At 38.4% G+C, this 19,386-nt stretch overlaps 1 protein-coding gene across 8 annotated transcripts in view; it reads right to left on the bottom strand.

The window, feature by feature from the left end:
- Window positions 1-1,447: 1,447 nt before the first annotated feature.
- HELZ (helicase with zinc finger) overlaps window positions 1,448-19,386 on the bottom strand; it is a 155,349-nt gene continuing 137,410 nt past the window's right edge. For 7 of the 8 annotated variants that reach the window (XM_067715447.1, XM_067715449.1, XM_067715443.1 and 4 more), the window contains 3 exons: window positions 13,194-13,446; window positions 4,623-9,460; window positions 1,448-4,575 (listed from right to left, as the gene is read on the bottom strand). In XM_067715447.1, coding sequence (XP_067571548.1) covers window positions 9,126-9,460; window positions 13,194-13,446 — 588 coding nt within the window. In that variant the 3' untranslated portion in view covers window positions 1,448-4,575; window positions 4,623-9,125. The other variant, XM_067715450.1, reaches the window with a different exon arrangement.

Raw genomic sequence — 19,386 nt, forward strand, 5'->3', positions numbered from 1 at the left:
TTTAGGGTGCGATGGGCAACCACCGAGGGCTTCTCAGGAAGAGTGGCACCATCGGATCCGTTTCGGAAGGTAACTCGGGCTGCAGTTGGTAGGATGAGCTGGAACTGCGGCTATGCAATCAAGATGGGGTCTTCACGTCCGAAGAGAGGATTTCCATCCATTTGGGAAGTGGTTCGTTAGGACAGTACCACGGTGTGAACCAAGTGGCAGAGCCCATTACAGACCCAGGGCTCTTCAGCTCCAATACCACAGCGGCATCAGAATGTTCCAGTTTAACCGAGCTGAGTGCAAGTAAGTCTCCATTCCAGCACCCCCTCCACGAGGCCAACTTTCCATTCTCACGCTTGACCTGCACTCCATACAGTTCCCGCCTTGCCGTTTTGATGAAATTACATTTTCCCAATAACTTTCACACTAATATCATTCTCAGAAAAATGCTTCAAAGGCTTCAAATAATGCATAGGAATGAACACCTGAAACAGTCTTGTTTGCGTTTTCCCACTGATGACGGGGGGCTTTGTTTACTTCCTGTCGGGCGGATGGCAGCCCAGGGAGTCCTCCAAAGCCATTCGATTTATCTGTAAAGAAGTGTGTTTCTTTCCAAAATCCAGAGATGATTTATGTTGTATCAGATCAAGTCAAAGAAAGCAAGATACCTAGCTTGAAAACTAATCCACCGCAATGAGTAAGAATTAGAAATTGTCCTTATGAAAGGCTGACTGCCCTATCTTCTTACATTTGCACACTTTAAGCACAGAATATTCAAGTTAGATTTATGGTGCCACATTAATGGGGTGTTAAAAATAAAAGAGCCAGGGCACACAAAGCATCCTTTGACCTGCTAATGCTTCTCAAAATCGTATCATGGCAGATGCAAAGAATTATTTCCCCAACAAAAACAAGACCCTGGCTCAGGGCAATTTCCTGCACAGCCGGCATCTGGGGGGGGAGGGGCAGGGGTGGGGAGGGAGCAGTGCATGCCACGCACCCCTGTGAAATGTGTTATTATACCTTCATAATATATTGATACCAAGTAGGTTTACAAGTTCTGAAATGAATTCTGGGCTCCACAAGCCCAGCATCAACAAGTGACTTGTTAACACTAATTCATGATCACTGCTTTTAATTCCTAAGAACCACGTTGAATGACAATTTGAAAAGGGCTCATTTTCTCACTGATCACTGATGATCTCTAAACTTTCAGGTAACACTTGGATCCTTTAGGCCTTTGCTTCTGCTGAAGTTCAGAGACACAAGTAAAGTTGCAAATTTCTGGAAACTACAGAGTCACAATTTTGCAAATCAATGTTGAGCTCTGTTACTTTAGCTGGTTTTACTGATTAATATCATGAATAAAATCAAAGTGCTGTGCTTAACTTCTGTCAGACCTTTGCTCTTAAAAGGAAGCAGAGGATTGTGGTTCACACATAACAAACAGATCTCCAAATTATTAAAAAGGCATTTTATTATAAATACATTTTAGTTGTAGCAGTAAAATACATTTTGTGTTACCATGAATCTTTTAAAACAAAAGAACTTCACTGAGACAATGGTCACAATGCAGGAATTAGAGACCTCCAAATTGAAAACTTGTTCTAAGGAACCAAAGCGACTGAAGTAATTCTAAAACTAAGTTAAAAAGGAAAATGACAAAAAAGGAAGAAAATAAAAACCCTAGAGAGTGGCTTTGGGGTTATTTTATGGTACAAAGTCATTTTTACTTTTAAGCATAAACTCTTTAGGTATTAGAACTCTCAGATGAGGTATCATTAACTGCAAAGAAAAAAATAATAATTTTGTTATAATTTTGCCAGAAATTATGATTATTAGATGGCTGTACAACTGGTACTTTTAAGAGATGGAAACTGATCGGTTTTATGTAACCTTCCTTTAGGAGGCTTTTGCCCAAATAAGACCCAGTATGAATTTGCCACGTGATTGTATGAAGTTAGCTGAACACGTTTAGATAAGAACTGTATTCTTGAAGCATTAAAAAAACAAAAACAAAAACAAAAACAAAACCTGTGTCACTAATGACAGAACCCTTTAATAAGATGCAAAACCCATTACCTTTATAATTGAGAGGAGAGGTATTTTAATCACTGGATTTACCTAGGATACAACTACTACACTTAACCAGTACCTTCATGGGTTTCAAAGAATCAGGTGGGATGACTGGCACAGAAAGCGGATACAGTACAATGTCATACACACGGGTTTACAGGAAGTAGGCATGGTCTGGACATGTAAAAATCCAAGACTCCTGCTCTGTATGGGGGGGGGGGGGCTGAGAAACATTCAGGTGTAACTGACACGTCAGCACTTCATCCTGGACAAAAGAGCCCTCTGAGCAGCTGAAAGACACAGAGGTCTTCACTTCCAAGGCATCGTGCAAAGAATAAATAAACTGAAGCTCCCTACGAGTTGGAACTGGATAAAGTAACCTGTGCTGAACATACAAACAATCCCACCAGAGGTTATCTTGCCTTTCAAGGAGGAAGTACTGTGTTTTAAGAATTCCAAAGCTGTGTGTTCTATGATGCTTATCATACGGTCTACATCTAAGTCATTCTATAATCTATTACCTTAAAAATAATTTCTTCTCTTTCTAGGGTCTCGGTAAATTCAAAGCCAAACAAAAAACCAGAGGCAGAGCCCAATACCCCTCAAGCTGCACTCCAGGGGGAATATTAACACCCAAAGACCTGTAGGTTTATTATACTGTAGGCAGCTTCTTTCTCAAAAATAACTTGCTCATACATGTGCACCTATGGTTTATGAATAACTCATGCTGTGTAGGTGGTAGATTCCTCTAGACTTTTTTTTGCAAACATATATAGATTTTTTTTAAGGTAGCAAAGGAATCAGAGACAATTATCAATTTTCTGCCACGTACAACAATTCAGGCTCCCCTAACACCTACCGGCACGGCAGAGAATCCAAATTAACTTTGTTAACCTGAGAAACACATAATTTGAAAAGCAAATCCTTTGCCCTCGCCTCCCTCATCCCCCAAAACATAACAACTACGACTACACCATTCGGGGTTTATCTATCGTTTTCTATGCTTCAGGTCACTGCCATCGTAGGACGGGGCCTCCGGTACCTGGGGCCTCGATAAACGCGAACTGCATTCTCGGGACAGTCTGATGGCTCCCTTCCACAATCCTCACCTCCGCGTGTGTGGAGCATCAAGACTGACTCTAAGCGCTCCAAACGCACGCACAGCTTCCAGACCAAAGCCCAGGCTGCAGTGTACACAAAACCAAACTCACCCTCCAAGTGCGAGAGCTCCTGCCCCGTCACGGGGAAGAGCAGCAGCACAGACCTCAGACGGGGTGAGCGCTGAGGGGCGGGGGGCGGGGGTGGCCACCCCCCAGAAGGCCCGGCACTCCACGGAGGTCTTTCTCCATGAACGTCCCCGTCGCCGCATCAGAATTATAAAAATGTCTCAAGAGATCAGTTTTGTACACTGAGTAAATACATGCGTGGCTGAAGAGACCCTCAGGCTTCCTCTAGACCCGCGGTTCTCAAAGCGCGGTGCCTGGACCAGCAACGTCAGTGCTGCCTGGGAACTTGCTGGAGACGCAGATGATCAGGCTCCGGCCCGGCATCAGAAACCGTGGGGCAGGTCCAGCAGCCTGTACTTTAACAAGGCCTCCAGCTAATGCTGACGCTGGCTAAAGTTGGAGATCCGCTAGCTCTATCCTGCTTAAAATGTCCATATCTTAAAACAGGACATATTTGTAAACAGATACTCCTTCTATTCTGGGTTGAAACCTATGGAATTTGCCCCTTCCCCTCAACTGCTCAAACATCAAAAGAGAAAAAAGAACTAATGATGAAATTCATTTCAGAACATCAAAACAAAAATTTTAAGTAATATCGGTTTCCCCTCCTATACATAGTTCTAAGGCAGGCAGTCACATGCTAGTATGCAAAATAAAACACAGAAGACACCTCATATATGAGATGTAGAAACAGCTAAAAAGACTCCCAAAGAATATAATGAAAATTCTGTAATATTGTTTAATGAACTTATAGAATTATATAAAACTTACTATGCTTTATGCTTAATATTCGTATCAAAATAAAATCTCTCTGTTGAACAAATTGCAAATAAAGTCTGGTCTAATACATTACTGAAACTTTAAGTATATGAATGTCTCTGGATTTTCTGAACACTCCGGTTTTAGAAGCTTTAGACTAATACTGTATAACTGGGTTTAGGATTTAACCACAGTTCACATTACTAAGCCTATATTCTTTTCTGTTAGGTACCTCCCTTCGAAAACATTTAGAAGCTCCTGTGACTGTTTCCTTAAAGTTTATTCCAAAGTAGATATTTTCAAACATTTCAAAAAATTTAAATGTTACATTAAAATTTTTTGTAATCTGTTTAATCTCATATTCTAATTTAAAGTAATAACAATGCCACTTCCTGAATGTGCTTTAAGAGAATGTTAAATGCCAGTAAGATTGATTCACTCCTTATAACAATGGTCTTCAGCAGCTTTACAGGGAAACCTCAGCCAATAAATATCCAACCCCAGGTAGATGGAGAACTCGAGAAACCTAATATAACGAGCGCTCTGAAGACTAACGTGCAGAACTCGAGAAACCTAATATAACGAGCGCTCTGAAGACTAATGTGCCACTTGCTCTTTCCTGTTACCTTTATACCATGTGGCGGACATCACTAGCTGATACTCTGAACAAGAAATCATGGTTAGAACATTATCCGTTATTTCTAACTGCTCAATACTGTGTGGGTCAAAAAGCGGAGTGAACAATCAGATCCATTAAGACACATCCTTTGAGATTTAGGAGCGCACATGAGGGTGGTGGTAGAAATTGAGGGTTTCTCAATAGTTAAAGGGATGGTTAGCAAGAAACAACGTCTGGTAAATCATAAAAGACAAAGTACTACCTTTGTGGAGCTAGAAGAAAAACCAGAGCGCCTAAGTAACATTTAAGGTAGCAATTTGTATCTTGCAATACATTTAAAGTTTTAATCTTGTATTTTTATAGGCTTTTTCTGGGTTCTCTTTTTAAAAACAGCTCCAGTAGGAAACAATTCTAAGGATAACAGGTGTCTCTTCTTAAAATGGCGATTTCAGTAAATTTAATTTTCTTAATAACAACAGCTGAAATCTGAAATTTAACTTGAAATTGGTTTTCACACACTGGCTCTTAGGCAAGGTGACTCTCTCCAGCGCAGGTCGCTAGAGATACATTCCTATATGTTTATAGCTTTGCTCTTGAAATGTATATACGTGGAAAATATTAAACATGTAAGATCAGCTATACCAGAGCAAGATAATACTGCATCTTAATTATCTCAAGTTAGGGAATTCAGTTACTTTCTCAGCAATTTCAATGCCACCATAAAAAAGGAAACTATTTTCACAAATAGGTCTTGGAGATCGCTATGTTTAATTAGGTAATGCTTATTCAGTGGGAATTCTGATTATTTTACTTATTCTGCAGTTCTTTGAACTGAAAAGACCAATTGATGTTCACACCAAACTCAAACTTATTCTAGAATCTCTGATGAAAAAAACCACACAAAGCAGTTTATTATTTCACACATACAAAATGACCTGGAGAGAAAGCATATCTGTCTGAGGAAAGGAAAATGAAAGTCATGTTGTTTAAATGGTCAATAATTAACTGCTGATTAATCAAAAACAAAGCTCTGCTATAACAACTTGGCCAAGCACATGCCAAATGGCAACCAAAACCCCTCTGAAAAACCCACCAGAAAATATCCATGTTGCACTGAATGAGGCTCATTCAGAGCTGAACAGAAATTCATTTTTAGGTAGGGAAAAAAATTCAGCATGAAAACTCTACAGACTCTATCACCCAAAAGAATTTCTTTAAGGTAAAAAAAGAAAATCTCAGTAGCACTGAAATTAAAAAGTAAAATTAATAAAAAATAGTTCCGGCAAGAAAAAGGAAACTTCAGAGTGATATAAAGAACAAAGAAGTAGAAAGACATGTGAACAACTAACTGCACTTAGAAGAAATCTGTTTTGGAAGAAAAGGAAGTTGGTAATACTTGGTATTATCCCAGAGCTTACATCAAGCTTTAAAAAAAAAAAGTTCCATCTGAACTCTAAGGTTGGACCTAGACCATAAAACACAGTCGCCCCTCAGTGTCTGCAGGGGATCCGCTCCAGGACCCCCAGGACTACCAAAACCCGAGGATGCTCAAGTCCCTTACATAAAATGACGTAGCACTTGCACATAACTTCCACACATCCTCCCATGTACTTTAAATCATCTCTAGATTACTTATGATACCTAATTCAATATAAATGTTAGGCAAATAGTTGCGAACGCATGGCAAATTCAAGCTCTCCTTTTTGGAACTTTCTGGAATATTTTTTTTTTTTTTAAATATCTTTGATCCATGCTTTGCTGAATCGGTGGGCACGGAACCCGCAGATACGGAAGGCCGACTGTAAGTTGTTTTTTAAGTCTGATTCGTGGGCACTTGCTAACACTACCCAAGTAATATCCAACAGGATGAACGGTACTCAGAAGCCACACATTTCAATGGAAACTTGCAATGATTCTTGCAGTAAGACTTTCTCAAAACTGTTACAAGATATTATTATGTATACATTACATTTAAAGCACAGTTGGAAAGATGGCATTAAGTAAAGCTGAGATGGAAACATTCGAATCCTTGACTGGCTGTAGAAACAATAAGGAAGTGAGGAACACTCAGACGTTCTCAGCAGAGCAGTGGACTAAGAAGCAGCTACTACTTTTAGTTTCTTAGAAATAACTGCTTAGAACAGCAAAGTCACAACAACGTAACAGCTTCCTTACGCAAAGTTTCCATCAATATATAAGGGCGGTAGGGTGGGCACATTTAAATATAAATAATTTTAAAACTGGTATTTTTTAAAGGTTCAAGTATGGAAAACAGATGATTAGGCAATTACTTTATGACAAGGGGTTAACTGACAGCCCTGATGGGATAGTTCTGTCTTTGTCAGATCAGCATGCTTTCGACCATTTACCTGGCTTGCGTCGCAGTCCTGTATATTTTCGGGGGAGGAGAATCATCACTGACAAGAACATTATTCTTCACCGACATCCTCACATCAGGGGGATCTCATTTTCATTTGGGCTGTATCTTGAGTTTTGTCACAGAGTTAGAAATACACAGCTATATGGCAAAACTTTTTCTTCTTTTCTTGTGACTATGTTGAGTAAAATCTGCCATCACTAAACGTGGCGATCTGACATCTTACAGAGAAAACGAGGTGCTGTAACTTGCTGGCTCCGTTTTCCAACTGTGATTTATACTAACCATTAGCACGTCTGCAGTCTACACGTCTACATCTGCCGCCTTACACAGAGACCTGCAGCCTGTAACGTGAAGCCGCAGAGGAGTGAACTGCACTCTGGGCAGAAGGACAGAACTGAATAAAAAAGAGCTTCTCTTCTCTTAAAGAGCTTGACAGCCTTTAACTAAAGGCACTCTCTTCTCCCAAACTGTCCGAGGCTTACAGGGGACTACTGCTGGCTGACACCAACTAAACTCCCGTCGCAGACGCTTTTCTTTGCCCTCCACTTTTCAACTCTGCTTTAAAAATGGACCGCGAATAGACGATGGCCTATTCAAAGGCAGTCTTCCGGAAGAAAACTAGTTTTGAACGGATCATGAGGGTCCGTTCAGGATTTGCAGTGTTTCCCAACCTTACCTTATTATTTTATGTTTTTTTTAAAAAGGTTATATTGTAGTTTCAAGATATCTCTGAAGTATAAAAGTAGTACTACTAGATCAGGAAAACAATATGGACATGCATCGTCGCAAAAGCGTTACAAGACCACAAGTTTTAAGAGGGTAAACGTTGTTCTTTGGATTTTACCAAAGTTCATTCAAAACAATGTTTAGACTGTAGGATATTTAAGATAGCTGTTTAAATTGTATATTTTTGTACAAGTTCAGTGGGGTTCTTTTAGAAGAATCAAAAGACATGAAAACAAGGGCAGCTTCTTGCCCCAGATTTTGATGAATTTTGATACATCTTTGACAAACATTATACTTCTTCTTTAATGATGTTCCTCAAACAAAACAGTTAGCAAAATATTTGAATTGCCATGTATAATGTCACATTTTAATGTAAACATCAAATAAAGGTACCAAAATTTTTACTGGAGGGAAAAAAAACCTTAAAGCGGCACAACTCTTTATACCACTGGAGAGGGGGAAGCCAGATTACGAACATTTACACATGCATAGTGAGGAAAAGAAGATGTTACTAAATTCACGCATTTTTAAAATAGTTATCAAGTCTACTAAGCACCAACAATCCTAAAAATTTTTCAGCTTCATGATTTGTTTAAAAAAAAAACACACACTATCAAATTAACATTAAAAACAAGCTTAAAGTGTAGCTTGTCCAAAAAATAATTAAGTATGCCACTGTTTTTTTCATGTTACAAAAAACAGTGGCATATGAAATACACCTGCAAAGAATGCCTTTAACTCTATCCTACAGTGGATGGAGATTACAACAGCACATCATACATAGTCTAAAACTATAAAAGTTTTAGAATGCAGCATCTTGTCACCAAAAAAAGCTGATAAAACTTAAAGTATTTAGAAGATGCTGACCCCTTTTTTTTTTAAAAAAATTTTCAATGAATTTAAGCAAAAATAACATACATTTGTACATCAACTGGCCATTTCTGGTACAGAAACCCAGCGTATGGTAATATTACCGAATAAATGTAAATGCTACTTACAATTTTTTTTTCTTTTTAAATACATTTTAGACAAACTTTTTTTCTCCTTTTTTAATAGTTGCACAATTAACCTCTTAGCTGCTAGCTTGATGCAAACATATGTAACAATACACAAATTTAAAAATATTTTTTATTCCACATAAAAGCTGTCAAAATTCCGACTCATGTCAAAAATGCAAAATAATGGAATATACTGTAAAAAAAAATTAGTTGCAAGTCTAGCAGCAAAGCAATTGAGAACATACTTAATATTAAAACAAAGGGAACTGTGCATCTATAGGTGAAGTCCAGCTATCTTAATTCTACTGATACAAACAGAATGAAAACACTCTCCCTGGAGGAAAAAAAAGTGATTATTTAAAATAGGAGTAAAAGCCATTGCTGCCCGATGAGCTCCCCAGGCTGAGTTCCTGGAACAGAGACAGAGGGTCGCTGCTCTTCTTGGCCTGCTCTGGCGGGGGCCTGGGCTTGGGCGGGGCCCGCAGAGCGCTGGCGTACGACATGGCGGGCTTGCTGCCTCCACAGCTCTGCTGGCTGCTGCTGCTGGCCGACTCCGCGATCTGCTTGTTGGGCATGAGTGGGGGGAACTGGCCGAGATGCTGCAGGACGCTGTAATTGAAGGAACTGGACCCCTCGAGGTTTTCAGGCTTCAGATGATCCTCAGGGGGTTTGCCGGTCTTGGGCGGAGCTAGAAGCAGAGAAGAGTAGCACCGATTTAAGGGCGAGCCCAGCGACCCTCAGGCATCTCACTAGTTCAGTGTGTCACAGCTGGTTCTCATCTCCAGGAACTCAGCGACAGGAGAGCCACAAGGACAGACAACTTCTGCCACAACACTCTGCAATCACAACACATCTGACTGAACTTCTCCATCTCATAAACACTTGAAGAAGAATTAACTACGTGAACTGTGATAACTAAACATATAAAACTAAAGGTCAAGTCTGAAGGTTTTGCTTCAAAAAACTAACTTGTGCCATTGCACACTTTGCTATTTATTATATTAACTGCTCACAGTTTGAAAATGGGAAAAAACAGGTTCTTTCTTAAATAAAAATGAGCTCTATATGCAGACTTCTGGTTAAAACAGCTTCTATTATTAACCTAAGAAACAGCAGCACCTGGATTCAATTTCTTAAAAATACTACCTTTTCTTGTAATATGTAAGGAAACAAGGAATAAGGTGGGGAAGGCTGCTGTAGACTTTACTTCACGTTTCCTGTCATCTGCCGAATTCCAAGGTCCTTTAATATTCGACTCCACTCTTCCTAACTAGTTTTATGGCCCCCAAATCATAACTGGTTTTAAACATTGCTTTTGCTTTCAATCTTTTAAAAGTTTAACTAACATTAGACTGGATTAAAATCATAATACATATTCATTGAGGATAACTTGGAAATTACACAAAGGCCAAAGAAGAAAATAAGTCATTCATATTTCCAAATACCAGAGCTAATTTAACTTGCTGGTGCATTTTTCCCCAAGGATGTCATACAACGCAGATATTTCATAACTTTTTAAAGTAATCTCTCATTTTTAGAAATATGGATAATAGTCAATTTTTCACTTTTCTACACTGTGATAAATGTTATTATAGATAAATATTCCTAAATATTCACGACTGCTCCCTTAGGATAAAGCCCTAGAGGTACAATGGCTGGGTCGTATAGTACATACACAGTGAAAGTTTTTGATTAACTGCGGCCAAGCTTCCCTGCAGGAAAATACTGCCCACTTAGACTCAACCAACAATGCTTGCTCATTTCCCCACTACATCACAACACTAGTGTTACTATTTTTTTTAACTTCAGCTTCTTTTATAAATAAATAATTATCTTGTGGTTCTACTTTACATGTCTTTGATTACTGACATTTATGGACATTTTTCCTTGTGTTTATTACCTATTTGTGTAAAGTTAAGGAGAAAATATTTCATTTTTTAGTTTTAGTATTTCATTGATTCATTATGCTAATTTCATATTATTATTTTAAAACTTTAAAAATTCACAAAATTGTTCAAAATTATTTTAAGCCATTTAATAGCTTTCTGGAACGTTTACCACCTTTCTGTCTAAATGTCACTGATCTTGTGAATGAAACAATTGTTTTTAAGAGCATTAGTTTAACAAACACTCCAATATAAAAGTGGCCTGTACTGCCTAATATACAAAATAAACATTTTACTGGCTGTTCAAAAACTTACTATTTTTATTTACTTTACTAAGTCTTATTTACCCATATTCTCATCTTCATGACAATATAAGAGTTTAGAATGTTTTCAAGTAAATAATAAATACTTACAGAATAATATTTTAGAGGCAGTTTAGCCTAATGCCTACACGCTTATCTAATCATGAATGGAAGATCTCTGTCAATTTGATTTACCATATATGCTCCTGGTAAGACAAACTATTCTTTAAAACTATGAATTTTACTAATCTGGCAACCAATGACTTTTTTCAAAATACATATCTCTACCTAATCTTTAATTTTCATCTGTGCATAAAAAGAAAATGCTTGATACAGTATGCCTTGTCACCAAGAGAAGTGAATAGAACCCGAACACATATGTGTTGGAGAGACGATCCCCACCCTCGCTGAGGACACAGAGGTCCCGCAGTGAGACTGGATCACCCCCTCGATCGCACAGGGTCTATCCTCATGATCCCCTCACTCAGCAGGCAGGCATTTACCAAGGCGATCAGTACCGAAACGGGAAATCCAACGTTCCAAAAGGTCAGAGACATGAGCTCTGCTCTCAGGCTTGTAACTGTGGAGAAAATACGGCCATATCTTGACCTCTTTCAAATTCCAAACCAATGCAATAATGAACAGTTTCCTTCAACTCAAGAAACAAGTCTCAAACTTCAGAAAGAAGTTCCCCAAGTGGTGATTATTGTCCTTCTGATTCACCACCGGCAACTGCTACATTCCTCTAAAAATGAAATGAAAATATAAAATAGAATAAAATATAAAATAAAATAAGAAATACACACATACATACATACTGTTAGACAAGAAGCTGTGCTTCAGGATAGTAGTGATTTTGAATTAATTTTTAAATACTTAGCTAAGTGTTACTTTCAACGAAAGAATACTATTTGTCTCCTAGCAATGAAGAAAATAAGAATTTTATATTTGTGGAGAAGACACCATAAATGACATGTGCTCTGGGCACTTGCTCAGCAAATTTCAACTTTATCAGCTTTTTACTGATTTCGGCCAAAAGCTATCTTAAAATTTAGGCAGAAAAAAAGGAGAAATGATGTTGTCTTTAAAATAAATTATAATACACAAAACAACTAAGAAGTAACAAATTTTCATCACTTATTTGTAATTTAGATGTTTCTCAGGAAATTCAAATATGATGAGTGCATTTCTGTTAGACCTTTAAAATGACAAAGCAGTCCCAGGCAAAATACAACACTCTAACCATAGAAGGTACTAATGAAGGTTTAAAGATTAAAATGACCGTGTCTCTTGACAGGAAAGAAACCAATGCCTTTCTAATGCCTTTTGACCTACCACGTCTACTGTTCTAAAAAGAACATCCTCCAAAATGGGTCAGTCACAGGCACAATGGATTCACATTCTAAAGATGAACAAAATTAATTTAAAATACAAAGGGTGATGCTATCAAGGCAGAAATTCACCGACGATCACAGACTTGTTCACAAAGATAAATGACTGCAGCCTACAAAGAGAAGGCTATATAGATCGGAGAACTCAAACAGTATCATTCTTTACATTCCACATAAAAAAGAGGGAAACAAAGGAAAGATAAACGTGCACTCGCGTTCAAGGCTGAAGAAGACTTCAGACTTCCCAGCACACAGGTTTACAGCCATATCCATTCCAAGGCCTTCCTACGCCTTCTTTCTTTTCTTCTTTGGACTTGGATTTCTCAGTTCATTAGAATATAAGGAATAAATACTGGATTTCTAAATCTCAAAATGTCAGACTTTACTGGTTTCTCTTATGGCCAAACTCTATTGTGTAGCAAACTGTCAACAACTTTATTGACAATAAATCCTTGAAAACTGAAATTGACCTAACCAACTGCCGCCCCCAACCCAGAAGAAAACACGAAAATCCAGAAAACAAGCTTTTCCCAAGCAAAGGTGATCTGATTTAGAAATGCATTCTAGGTTCCCTTACTTCTTTCACGCATTCACAGGTTAAAATGATCAAAATGATCAGTTCCCAAATACGGGTAGGTCTACTTACCTTCCAGGCCATAAACATGGAACCAATATAGTCCTAAATTAATGTGTATCCTGAGGCACACCTGCGAGCTATGAGCATTAAATACTGTTCCAAGATAATAATGCGAATGGAAGGAATGGGAGAAGAAAAACTCCATAAATACGCAGGAGCTGAGTAGTTAAAACTGCAATTGTGGCAACCCCCAACCCTGTCTTACCTATCAACTCTCTGGGCTGAGCTGTCCTGCTGGATCCATTGCACGGAATGTTCTGATAGGGGGTAGATGAGGTGGTGTTTACCCAGGACTCCGGGGAGGAAAAGTTGAAAGAAGATTGGTTATTATGGTCCTGAAGCTCTTTACACTGGGCAAGGCTGTCTTGAGGAGTGCTTACTTCTTCAGAACAAGGCTGGACTGAGCTAGATGAGATTCTTCTTTGGTACAAGGGCCGACCAGGTCCTCTGGGTTCATACTACACAAAGAAAAAGGACAGTTCATAAATCAGTGAAAACTTACACCCTACTCTCTTATGCACACAGCAGTCTCACTCTATTAAGTAGAAATTCTCAAAAACACTTTCTTCTGTGACTATCAAAACCCCCAAAAAGCAGCCTGAGCTGTGGACATGGTGTCAGGAGACCTGGGGTCAAAACTCAGTTCTGGCCCTTAGCAGGTATTCCTATGACAACACACGTCTAATTTCTGACTCTGTTTTCCTGTCTGTAAAGTATGGGGCTGAACTACCTGTCTTCAGTTCTAAAGTTCTATCCACATTTTAGGTAACATTAGATTAAGAATAAGAATGAAGAAGCATATCTGCTCAAAATTAAATGGGGAAATTACAGTCACGATCAACTGAATCACAACATCTTGAACACATTCGTCCGTTTGAGACTCATCTCATGGGCCCTTCACAACCTCCTGGTTTGTCATTCCTTAGACCTGATGGTAAGACAGGGTTCCTCCCACCCAACAGAGGTACTCCCGATCGCCCTCTCTGCACGTCTTCCTTCGGAAAGTCTTCGACTGAAACGGAACATTCATTATTCTTCAACAAATCCTTCGTATGTTTGAAACCCAATTAACGTTTTTCCCCTCCCTACACTTGCACAACCAAAATTTCTTTGACTCTCCGACAGGATGTATTTGCCAGCATTTCATGATTTTTTACTGCTACTTAAGTGCCCTCCAAGCTCTCGGGCCCGATTGCTGTGGCCATGCTCAGGCTCAGTTCTAAAAGCAAAGGCAATACGGAGTAGCAGTCAGGTGTTCAGTCAGCCCGGCAGCATCACTCGGCAATTGACCTAGCCTCTTGGGAACTTCATCTGTAAATGTGGCTTCCCTGTCCACAATGCCTGCCTCTTAGGGCTGCTGTGAGACCTGAGCAAGTTCAGCATGCATAGTATTTGGCACATAGGAAGGTCTGCTGTTGATGTAACATAATGGATAAGCGTCCGTGTTAGAGCTTACATGACAGAACAGGATTGGCTTTTTACTGCCCCCTCTCCCTCCCCCCAAAGTAACAGATTTGCTATTCAGTTCGTGGTCATTATGATTGGGAGGAAACTTTCTTTTACCACCGTTGTTACAAATAACTGGAAATCAGGAACTAGAGATTAGATTACAAAGAAGAGAGAGAGAGATAGGCACAGAAATAGCAGGATTTGGGGGGAATATAAGATATCACAAGCAGATATTGTCAGGCCAATGAAATGCGGCAATTTGTGGGCCTAAGTATGTGAGAGTAAAGTCGTCACGGACGGAACCACAAGGGTACAAACGGGAAGGGAATGGGTCTGGATTGGCTGCCTTGAGCAGAAAGGCGGGAAGGGGAGGGAGGAGAGACCTCTCACTGTTAAATGAGGATGTCCAGGTCATTTCTACATTTCCAAAGTTTTAGCTACTGGATGAGAAAGGCGAGAGCTAATACTTCCATCCCATTAATACCTTTTCTCATATGTTTTTATTGTTCTTCTGTCTTTATGTATAGTATCTAAATTCATCTTTAGTTTTACTCTGCTTTAAAGGTATTTTTTTCCAATGGTTAAGATCATTCCAAATTTGATTCCTATTTTCTAGAATAGTAACCATTCTAACTAGTGTCAACTGTGAATTTAATCAGCACATTTGAAATTTCTTCATCAAGGTTATTAACTTATGGTGTTGAGTAGAATAACCAACATTCCTAAACTGCTTTATGTTGTGTGTGGCTAGGCAATGAATGAATGGTCACAGCAGCTTGTACAGGGTGCCTTTTTTTATCAAGGTTTGTTATGAAGATGATTAGCTCTTAGACTCAAAGTGAAGTGCTTCTTTTTATTACCATGACCTGAGTGTTCAGCCCAGTCAGAAACTGTAGGGGATCACATTCTAAAGGCTTTATGTGTGGGCTTCCCTGGTGGCGCAGTGGTTGAGAGTCCACCTGCCGATGCAGGGGATGCGGGTTCTTGCCCCGGTCCGGGAAGATCCCACAAGCCGCGGGGTGGCTGGGCCCGTGAGCCATGGCCGCTGAGCCTGTGCATCTGGAGCCTGTGCCCCACAACGGGAGAGGCCACAACAGTGAGAGGCCCGCGTACAGCAAAAAAAAAAAAAAAAAAAAAAAAAGGCTTTATGTGTGAATACTAAAGTACAAAACTAAAATCTGTTATGGCCTCAGAAAACAGGTTATAATAATCAAATTCCCTGGTGATACTCATACGAATTCCAGGCATTAACTTTATAAGCCCCTTTTTGCAATGAATAGATATGTGAACCACAACGCTTAAATGAGGAAAACTAAAAATCAGAAAGCAGTGGAAAGCTGATATAAAAGGAGAAAATATTCAATTAAACTTTAAAAAAAATGTGTGTCATTTATACCTTCCAAACTGAAATCCAAAAAAATCACACAGTTGACACGCACAGTACTTGTGGAAGTATTGTGTAACATGTTTATAACAGCTCCTAAGCAGCTGCTGACGAAGATGAATGGGTAGATTAAGTATAAAATACAACTTCAAATGACATTATGAATGCAATTGATCCTCTGTTAGAAAAAGAACCAAAACTTGGCATTGTTTGAATGTTCTTAAGATTAGATATGTTGAAGATTTATCTATATATGTGTGTGTGTATGTATACACACACACACACACACACACTCACACATAATATACATACGTACATATATAAATATAATATATAGATGGTCCCCTGGTATACCTACTTCATACAACACAGATGTAGGTAGATGCATGAAAATATGATTTGCTACTTTGGAATCTGTCCTCAAAGGTAATTTGAGGATAAGCAGAGAAATCTTGCTGACAACTGAATGAAATGGTTTATACACCAAATAAATTACCTTTTAGCAGTTTTGTAGTTTTCAGCATACAGACCTTGTACAGGTTTTGTTAATTTGCACCTAGCATTTAATTTTCCTCTGAGCTATTGTAATGGTACTTGCTCTTACATTTTGGTTTCCAATTGAATGTTGCTAATATATGGAAATGGGATTGACTTGTGTTGACCTTTTACCTCAAAACCTTGCTAAATTCACATTAGTCAAAATTAATTTTTGTTGGTTTGTTTTCTGGGTAGATTCCTTGGGTTTTTCTACATTGACAATCATGTCATCTGTGAATAGGGAGAGTTTTATTTCTGCCTTTCCAAACTCTGTGTTTTTTCTTTTTATTGATGTACTGCACTGGCTAAGACTTCCAGGATAACGTTGAACAGGAATGTTGAGAGTGGACATCTTAACTCCTTCCTTATCTTAGAAGCGTTCAGCATTCAGTCTCTACCTTAATCATGATGGTAGCTGTAGGACTTTTATAGGTGCCCTTTAACAGGTTGAGGAATATCCTTCTACTTCTAGTTTGCCAAGAGTTTTTATGAGTGGATGTTCTGTTCTGTCAAATGTGTATAGGCTTTTTTTTGCGGGGGGGGGGGGATGTCTATTGATATAATCATGTGATTTTTCTCCCTAGACTGTTAGTATGGTGGATTACATTGATTTATTTTCAAACACTGGACCAGCCTTGCATTCTGGAAATAAGCTCCGACATGATTGTAGTGTATTGTTCTTTTTTATATATTGCTGAATTCAATTTGTTAATGTTTTGTTGAGGATATTGCAGTGATGTTCACAGATATGTCTGTAGTTTTCTCTTTCTTGTACTGTCTTTGTCTAGTTTTGGTATCAGAGTAATGCTAGCCATATACAGTAAGTTAAGAAGTGTGCCCTTCTCCTCCATTCTCTGGAAGAGATTGTGTAAATTGGTGGTATTTCTTTACATGTTTGGAGGAATTCAGCAGCGAACCATCTGGGCCTGCAGATTTCTTCTTTGGCAGGTTTTTAAACTACAAATTCAATTTTGTTAACAGTTATAAGACTATTCATATGCTATCTATTTAACCTTCAGTGAGTTTTTGTAGTTTGTGGTATTCAGAGAAGTGATCCATTTTATCTAAGTTGCTGAATTTTATGCAAAGAGTTGTTCACAGTATTCCTTTACTGTTATCCTTTTTAATGTCTACTGGATTCAGTGGTATCTCCTCTTTCGTGCCTGATATTGGTAGTTTGTGCTTCTCTCCTTTCCTCTGTCACTCTTGCTAAAGCTTTATCAGTTTTTTTTTTTTTTTTTTTTTTTTTTTTTTTTTTGCGGTACGCGGGCCTCTCACTGTTGTGGCCTCTCCCGTTGCGGAGCACAGGCTCCGGACGCGCAGGCCCAACGGCCATGGCTCACGGACCCAGCCACTACGCAGCATGTGGGATCTTCCCGGACCGGGGCACGAACCCGTGTCCCCTGCATCGGCAGGCGGACTCTCAACCACTGCGCCACCAGGGAAGCCCAAGCTTTATCAGTTTTATTGATCTTTCCAAAGAACTGGCTTTGGGTTTCACTGATTTTTCTCTATTATTTTTGTTTTCATTTTTTATTGAATTCAGTTCTCATCCTTATTATGCATCTTTATTATTCCCTTCCCTCTGCTTGATTTTAATTTATTTTATTCTTCCTTTTCTAATTTCTTGGGATAGAAGCTTAGATTATTGATCTGAGACATTTTCTAATTTCCCTTGAGACTTCCTCTTTCACTCATTTATTATTTAGATATATGCAGTTTAATTCCCAAGTCTTGGAGATTTTCTGGTTATCCTTTGGTTATGCATTTCTAGTTTAATTCCATTATGGTCAGATAACATATTTTATTGGTGAATGTGACATCTGCACTTGGAAAGATCATATATTCTGCTGTTGTTGGTTGGAGTGTCCTATAAATGTCAACTAAATGCAGTTGGTTAATGATGCTGCTCGCTTTTTCTATATCCTGGCTGATTTCCTGTCTATTAGATCTATTAAATACTGAGACGGGAGAGTCAAAGTCTCAAACTATAATTGTGGATTTGTCTGTTACTCCTTTTAGATTTTGCTTCACGTATTTTGAAGTTCTGTTGTTAGATGCATACACACTTAAGACTGTTATTTCCTTTTAATGTACTGACCCTCTTATCAGTACTAATGTCCCTCTTGGATAACTTCCTATGCTCTGAAGTTTACTTTGTCTGACACTAATATAGCCACTCTAGCTTTCTTTTGATTAGTCTTTGCATGGTATGCCTTTCTCCATCCTTTGCTTTTAACTACCTATACTGTTATATTTTTAACGTTTCTTGTAGATAGCATATAATTAGAACTATTTGAAAAACCCATCCTGACAATCTCTGACTTTTAATTGGTATGTTTAGATCATGTATATAATGTAATTACTGATATGTTTAGATTTAAGTCAGTTGTCTTATGTCTTTTGTTTCCTGTTCATTTCCTGTTTTATGTTCCTTTGTTTTCCTTTTCCTGCCTTCTTTTGGGCTATTTGAACATGTTTTTGTAATTTCATTTTAATTTTGTGATTCTATGTCTCCTTATATGATTTTTAAATAGGTGTTCTAGGGATAATGGAATACATACTTAACTTTTCATCATCTGCTTAGAATCTATATTTCATCACTTCAGTTGAGATGTAGAAAACTTATTACCATATTCGGTTCTTTACTTTTCCTCTTTATGCTATAGTTATAGTTGTTTTATATATTATATCTATATACACTGAAAAACAATCAGACAATGTTATATATTTTGCTCTCAACTGGGAATTTTGATAGAACTCAAGGAGAACAGTTTATCATATTTATCCAGATATTTACTGTATCTGTTGCTCAACTTCCATTGCTGATGTGCCTAGTTTCCTTCTGGTATCATTTTCCCTCTGTCTGAAGAACTTCCTTTAACAATTCTTTTAGAGGAGGTCTGCTGGCTAAAAATTCTCTTAGTTTTCCTTTATCAGGAAATGTCTTTATTTTACCATCATTCCTGAAGGACAGTCTTGCAGCATATACATTTCTGGGTTAAAAGTTCTTTTCTTTCAGCACTTT

Source organism: Pseudorca crassidens, chromosome 19 (genome assembly GCF_039906515.1).
Source record: "Pseudorca crassidens isolate mPseCra1 chromosome 19, mPseCra1.hap1, whole genome shotgun sequence".
NCBI lineage: Eukaryota > Metazoa > Chordata > Mammalia > Artiodactyla > Delphinidae > Pseudorca > Pseudorca crassidens.